Genomic DNA, 7513 nt, shown 5'->3' on the forward strand with positions numbered 1-7513 from the left:
ATCACTGAATGTCTCAGCACCACAAAACCACTCCACTGATGTCTTCTGGTTCTGGTCTGCTCTGCATCCCCAGAACCAGAACCAAACATGGAGAAACAGCATTCAGCTTCTACACACCACAAATCTGGAACAAGCTTACAGAAAATAGTAAAACAGCCGAAACACTGAATTCCTTTAAATCTAGAATAGAAACCCACCTGTTTAGAGTTACCTTTCAGCCATAATAAAAGAAACATTGACCAATATGTTTAATTTTTCTCAGTTGTTGACTGAGAAAAAGGTATTTTTGTGTTAATATGATGTAAGGCACTTTGAACTGCCTTGTTGCTGAAATGTGCTGCACAAACTTGATTGATTGGGCGATTAAATAATAATTTGCAAAGAATGGAAAGTTTATACCTAAAATACGAACAATTAAGGATGATTTTCACGACTGGCTTTATCAGTGATACCAGTAGCTTGATCTAAAAACAGACTCTCTTCCTGTCTTTGCATGCTCAGAAACTCTATGGTCTTTCACCAAACTAGAGACAACTGACATTGCCCAGTCAGAGCCTATAATGGTATTCTGAAATTTTAACACCAGCTGATGTTTACATGTCTTCCAAACAATTATGTATTGAATAACATGGCAAGGTGGTATTACAATTTCAGAAAATCAGGATAAATAATTGTTTTTGCTTTTTCAACTCAAAACTCTTTATCTCTTTGACTCTAATAATTACACTGAATGTAATAATTCTAAATATCCTATGTCCTTTGATGACTGTTGTAATCAGTGGTAATACTGTAATAGCCTCCTGACTACCAGGAAAAAAAATATTGTCCAATCACCATTTTTTTTAAATCCCACATTCTTTGTAAGGTAATAAAAGGTTTTATGCACTTACTTTGTCTCTTCCCATAAAATGTGTTATTACTGATGAACGCAATTTTTATGTATTAGAAAAAGATACGAACAAAAATCCCACCCCTTCATATGTGGTATCATTGAAAAGCCCTAAATGTCCTCTGTAGATACCAAAAGGAATTAATTCAGTAGAATGCAGAGGGTGGGAGATATTCAAGTTTAGAAATGTCCTCTACAGAGGACAAAAATGAACTACTGGTAGTCAGGAGGTTAAGCTGCAGTAATGAGTGACACTTTGTGTTTGTTTTTCAGCTTTGATCCTTTTTCCTTTCACTGCCCAAACACAAACATACTGCAATGATGGGTTTTTTTTTGATAACGGAAAGTGTGTTGGTATGTAATAAAAAGTAACTTTCTTTAAAAACACATATATGCAACACATGTACAGCTCTTTATTATTAAAAAGTGCTTTGTTCTTTTTGATGACTCATCATTTTGAGATTTTTTCTTTATTGATTAAAATTATTGTTGTTTTTAGCATTTTTGTTCTTTTTTCACATCAGTATCAATTTCAGTATTAAGCCAAGAATCAGTTCATGCTGTAATAACTTTTCACATTTCTATTTCCTTGACAAAGATCTCGATGAATGTGCAGACGACCCTGAAACATGTGGAGAAAATTCAAACTGTTTCAACACAAATGGCAGCTACTACTGCCAGTGTAAGGAGGGATTCAGGTCATCAACAAAGGCTGTGACTTTTACTGCTCTAGACCCTGGCAAATGCACAGGTTTGTCTGTAATTAGAAATGACAAACAATCGAATTCCATCCATCATTTCCTATAATTGTTCTTTTCTTATCTTTTTCAAAAAAGAGATCAATGAATGTTTGGATAACAGAGACATCTGTGGACCCAATGCCTCTTGTAAAAACACAGTGTCCAGCTACACCTGCAGCTGTAAAAAAGGATTTTCCTCTTCTACTGGAGTGGAAATATTTCATGGCAGTGACAACGTCACATGCAGAGGTAACACAGTGACTTCCTGCACAGTTGTGTTAGTTTGCTTTTCTTTGAACTTCAATTGATTCCTCCAAGTCAACTATTTTTCTCAATTATTTTCACATTCCTTCCCTCTGCTCATACAGACACAGATGAATGTAAAGACGAAAAGGTTTGTGGTCTGAATGCATCATGTATAAACACATACTGCGTCTGCAACGCTGGCTATGCACTGAAATCTGGAAAATCTAGCTTTTCTGGGCAGGAGGAGCAATGTGAAGGTGATGAATATGAAATAATGTGACAACATTTGGACTTTTAAAATCCTTTCAATATATCTTAAAATATTTCAGCTGCATCAACTATTCAAATTATTTTTTTCATCCTTGATTTGTTTCCATTTCAGACATATGTAAGATTGATGAGACAATTTGTGGAAATGGATCCTGCCTCCATGAAACCAGCGGCCATTACTGTGCATGCTCTGCAGGGTTTAGTAACTACGGCAACAAAATGGCTCGTTGTACCGGTAAGAATAGATTTTAGTTTTTCTTGAAAGACCAATACAAACCGGTTTAGGGTTTACACTAAAAAATGTACTTTCAAAATGATTTTCAGACAGTAAACTATTTTTATTTTCTTAGAGCTTCACTGTGGTGTTTTCAAGGATGTGAACAATCTTATGGAGGTAAATTCACAGCATGGAAGGTTTTTTCCTGAAGTATCTGTGACCAATTACCTTTTATTTGTGATTTTTTAAACATATTTTTATTTATTTATTTATTTATTTATTGCTTGCTTGCTGTTAGACATTTTTCATTGTTCGAGATGATTTGAAGCAATTGAGTGAAAGTTGTCTGAAGCTTTCGGGAAGTAAAGATTCAAAGGAGCTCAATGGAGAAGTCTCACTAAAGGTAGGAATTGTTTTTAAAAACAGCCTTTTAGAAGAAGCCCATCATGTCAGATGCTGTACATCTATCTGATTTTGCTTTTTGTTTTAACTTTAAAACATGTTGTTTTGTTGTTGTTTTTTTCAATGTCTCTCCTCTTTTGACTCCAGAGTCTGCTCTCTGTGATCGACAAGGTCCTGTCTGCTGGATCTCTTAATGACAACAAGAAAGTCTCCACATTTCTAGATGTGGTGGAACAAGCTCTAAGGTTCATTGGACCTTTTATTAAAACACCAGGAACTAAAAGATCCACCAATCACACAGGTGAGTCAGCAATTAATATGACTGCTTTCCAAACAAAATAAAAATATAAACACTCTTTCCCTTTTGCTTTTATTACATCAATCGTCTTCTTTAAAGTTTATGTTTCAACCACCTGATAGTTTTAACTTTAATACAAGTAATTTGTGTTCAATACCAATTTTCCACCAGAAGTGGAGCTGCTGGTACATACTGGGTCGGCTATACCCCAAGAATTAAAGACTCTGTTGTCTACACATGCTAAAGTGGATATAAAGTTGAAGGAAGCTGCAGGAGATCCCTCATCTTATCCGGGTAACAACAACGTCTATAAATAACACATTTTAAACACATTCATTTCAAACACTGAACCTGTGTTGTCCTGTCATCAAAGGATTTACAACAATTTTCTTGCTGATATATTCAAACCTGGAAACATATGCAAATATTTTCTTGAGTGGGATGAAAAAGAATGAGAGCCAGAACTTTAAGATAAACTCCAAAGTGGTGACTGTCAGTGTCAGCAACACAGACACAAAACACCTGGACAAGCCGGTCAATATAACTTTACATCACCTTGAACAGGTAAGAGAAAAGCCTATTTGTTTCTTTCTTCTACATCATTCGCCTTTTAAGATAACTGTTATACTAATGCATTTATCAATCAATCAATTTTATTGTTGTATAGCACATTTCAGCAACAAGGCAGTTCAAAGTGTTTTGCATTATAAAAACACAAAAACGCAAAGTCATAGAAGAGACGATACAGTCAACAGTTGAGAAAACCAGTAAACATTACATTTTGTCAAGTGCCATAATTATAAATAAAAATGTTGGTCAGTGTTTCCGTTGTTATGGTTCAGAAGCAACTCTAAACAGCTGGGTTTATAGACTAGATTTAAGTTGTTAAGAAAGTTGTTTTGCAGCTTTCCAGAAGATTGCTACAGATTTCTGGTGCATAGAAGCTGACTGCTGCTTTATCTGTTTTACAGTCAAATCAAACCTCCCACACCTGTGTGTTCTGGGATTCATCTAACGAAGGAGGTGTGTGGTCTGATCGCGGCTGCAGCGTGGCGGAGTTCAACCCAGAATACACTATGTGTTCCTGTAATCACCTGGGCAGCTTTGCTGTACTCGTGGCCCTCTATGACATAGAGGTTCTACTTCCTTTACAGTTATTCAAATTATGAGATTTCTTATTCTCCGATGTGCAACTCTTCCACTTGAGTCTTTACATCCTTAAATATTCAAATTCTGTCTCCATACAGAGCACTTTTGAGTTGCAGCTGATCTCCTGGATAGGCCTATCCCTTTCATTAATTTGCCTGTTCCTCTGCATCCTGACCTTCTCACTGATCCGGTCCATCAAAAGCCCAAGAACAACCATCCACCTGCACCTCTGCATCAGCCTCTTTATTGCAACTCTTGTCTTTCTCGCAGGCCTCTCTCAGACACAGAACAAGGTTAATGCTCTAACGGCTTGTTGAGTTTATTAAAAAGTATCTAAAAACACATCAGAGAAGCAAGCATTAAGTCATACTACAGTTAAAATGGTACTGAAAGTGCTCGCCTCTCTAAATAGTTTGTGTATTAATGCTGTTAGGACATTTTACCTCAGCAATTAACTCCTTCCTATGTCTTGAACTCATCTTTAAATCCTTTTCACATGCTTCATGTCTACTCCCATTAGGTTGGCTGTGCAGTAGTTGCAGGGATGCTGCACTTCTTCTACCTGGCCTCATTCTGCTGGATGTGTCTGGAGGGAATCCAGCTCTTCAGGATGGTGGTTCTGGTCTTCAACACCAACTTTAAAACCAGCTACATGATGGCAGGGGGCTACGGAGTTCCAGCCATAATTGTTAGCATTTCTGCATTGGTCAATGCTAATGGATACGGTGCTAAAAAAGTGTACGTTTCTGGCATTATGTCAAATAACATTTACCCATATACAGTAAATCATTTTTCTGTAGCTCAGAATATGTTGGTGTATAATCTGCTGAATAATCTCTTCATTATATTCTAGATGCTGGTTGAACCTGGATTACATTTGGAGTTTCATTGGTCCCGCCTTTGTCTTCATTATTGTAAGAATTCACTTTAAGAAAGTATTTACTTCAGTATTATTCTGGAAAAAAGATCATTTCTGTTTAAAACTCTGTTGTCTTCCAGATAAACACATTCCTTTTTCTTATCACTGTGTGGACGTTGGTACAGAAGTTTTCAAGTTTAAACCCAGACCTGGACAGCTTGCACAAAATAAAGTAAGTTTCAACTGACCCCACAAATTTCAAAAAGCTGATTCTTTTACCTCTTTTACTGCTTCATGTATGTATCATTTGCCGTTTGCAGAGCCTTTGCTGTTACTGCGGTCTATCAGCTGTGCATATTCCGCACCATGTGGATATTCAGCAGTTTCCACCTGAAAAGAGACGATGCGTCCATGGATTATCTGTTCACCATTTTCAGCCTTCAGGGCGTTTTGCTTTTTATTATCCATTGTCTGTTTTCAAAACAGGTTGGTAATGTGCCACTCTCTCAAATATTCTCTGATATTTCTTCAACTAATTTGGGTTGTGATTTCAGGTGAGGGACGAGTATGGAAGCTTTTTTTCTCGATGTTCAGCTTGGAAAAGGAGTCAAGCACATGTAAGCAGTCATTTTAACTTCGATTGTAGTTGTTCTTAGTTCATTAGTACAGCAAGGTCAATCAGTAGTTTTATTGTGCATTTGAACAGCACTGTTTTTATGTGAACTAAAAATAAAGAGTGTGCACATGTAATTTTGGAACAGAATCTGAGAATCGCTGGAAAGTAACATTCACATATTTAGGGTTTTAAGTCATTGAGTAATAATAAGAGCTGTTAAGTGAAAAATAGTGTATTTTTACTAACAGGGTTTTTTATTAACTGAATTTTCACTCTTGTTTTTGTTTTGTTTTGTTTTTTGTTCCCAGGCATCCAGACAAAACCTGGACACAGGAGAGCCTAACATTAGGAAAAGAACCCATAACCTGTAACCTGTAACTAAAGTTCAGAAGTCTGATAGTTCTGACAATTAACATTGGTTTTGTATTTCACCATAGAGTAAACAAGCAAGTATATTTTGGCATTTTGAAAATCAGTCTCATTTCTTCATAGTCATCTTCAATTGTCTCAGTCATTCTTCTCTGGCAACGCCTTATTTGTTTACGTCCGGTCGTTCAACTCAAACATGACCTTATGTTCTAACGCCTTCTCTTAAAAAAAGAGGAAATGGGATGTGGGTGGAAAAAAAACAGAACTTTGAGGCTCAAAGACCAATGTACATCAGATCTGAAAGTATCTGACAGTATCTGAAAGTCATGTCTTGACAACAGACTGACATGCATGCACCACCCTGTAGCTGATCATGTTTTCAGATAAACGAACTCTGGCATTCGTCGTGATGCTGCCGACAAATTGTGTCGTATTTGGTATTTGTTTAATGATTCAGTTCATAAAAGAGAACAAGTTGTACCGCTATGATTAGCTGTTAGTACCAAACAGCCTTAAAGATCTAATTTTAGAATAGGTTGTTTAACCAGTTCTCCATTTTGTATTTCATGAGTGTTTCATCCATTGGGTTCAGGTTTTCATTGACTGGTCAAACAGACCTAAAATGGTACTGAGCAGAAAAGGAGTGAAGAAGAAACCCGTGTCCCCACAAAAACTCTAAGAGACTTTCAGAAACCCTGGAGAAAAGTGGCTGGAAACCTACAGAAATACAAGAAATCCTGACTGGTTGGGAGCAAAACAGAAAGAAATTAGATACTGTTGAATACTATTGGATAACGGAGTACATTAGCCATTAAAATTTGTGTTTTAAGGAGTTATATGCTATATAGGCTTTCGTTTGTTTTTGTTACAAAAATCTGTATTAATGTATCAGTGACATACTGTTTATGTTGTTTTGTTTCGCTTATGTCACTGCCGCTCGTATATATTAACAAATATGATTAAAATGATTTAAAATAATGTCAATGCTGTCTGTGTGGTTTTTCTTAAGCAGCGACAAAAAGACCTGAATAGCGTGTCAGGGAAGTATCAGTACTGAGCCTTATCTAAAATGGCTCTCAAAGCAGCACACCAAACAAAACAAGCTGAAGTTCAAAAGTATTAATGGAGTCTGACTGTCTCTTGAAGCTCTTCACACTGTTTCACTGTGTGACCACATGCAGTCAATATTTATCACAGAGCGTTTCTTGTTTCTCTTCAGTTTGTTTTTATTACTCTTTGGGTTTACTGAATGGGTCCTTTATGCAACACAACTTATATCACACTACACTGTAAAAAAAGTCAGTAAATTTACGGTAAAAAAAGGTAAAAAACCAACAGTTTTTGACCGTCGTATCCAAAAACATTGAATTACCGTAGAAATTACATGGAACTACCGTAAGTCGAAACTGCAAAGAAAGTCAGTAAATTTACGGTAAGAAATGGTAAAAGACCAACAGT

General features: G+C 36.4%; 1 protein-coding gene across 1 annotated transcript; it reads left to right on the top strand.

Annotated features, from left to right (window-relative positions):
• Window positions 1-1369: 1369 nt before the first annotated feature.
• Window positions 1370-7033, top strand: LOC106915621 (adhesion G protein-coupled receptor E5-like; the record flags this gene model as incomplete). The annotated part of the gene is made up of 17 exons (XM_088007891.1): window positions 1370-1640; window positions 1726-1878; window positions 1998-2132; window positions 2258-2380; window positions 2496-2539; window positions 2661-2765; window positions 2912-3065; window positions 3234-3356; window positions 3436-3626; window positions 4034-4198; window positions 4310-4504; window positions 4732-4949; window positions 5065-5125; window positions 5211-5302; window positions 5391-5556; window positions 5625-5687; window positions 5995-7033. Coding segments are annotated over 17 exons (2322 nt in total), but the record flags the coding sequence as incomplete, so codon positions are not given.
• Window positions 7034-7513: the final 480 nt, after the last annotated feature.

This window comes from Poecilia mexicana, unplaced genomic scaffold (genome assembly GCF_051168715.1).
Source record: "Poecilia mexicana isolate PSO_F unplaced genomic scaffold, ASM5116871v1 scaffold_8, whole genome shotgun sequence".
NCBI classification, from domain to species: domain Eukaryota; kingdom Metazoa; phylum Chordata; class Actinopteri; order Cyprinodontiformes; family Poeciliidae; genus Poecilia; species Poecilia mexicana.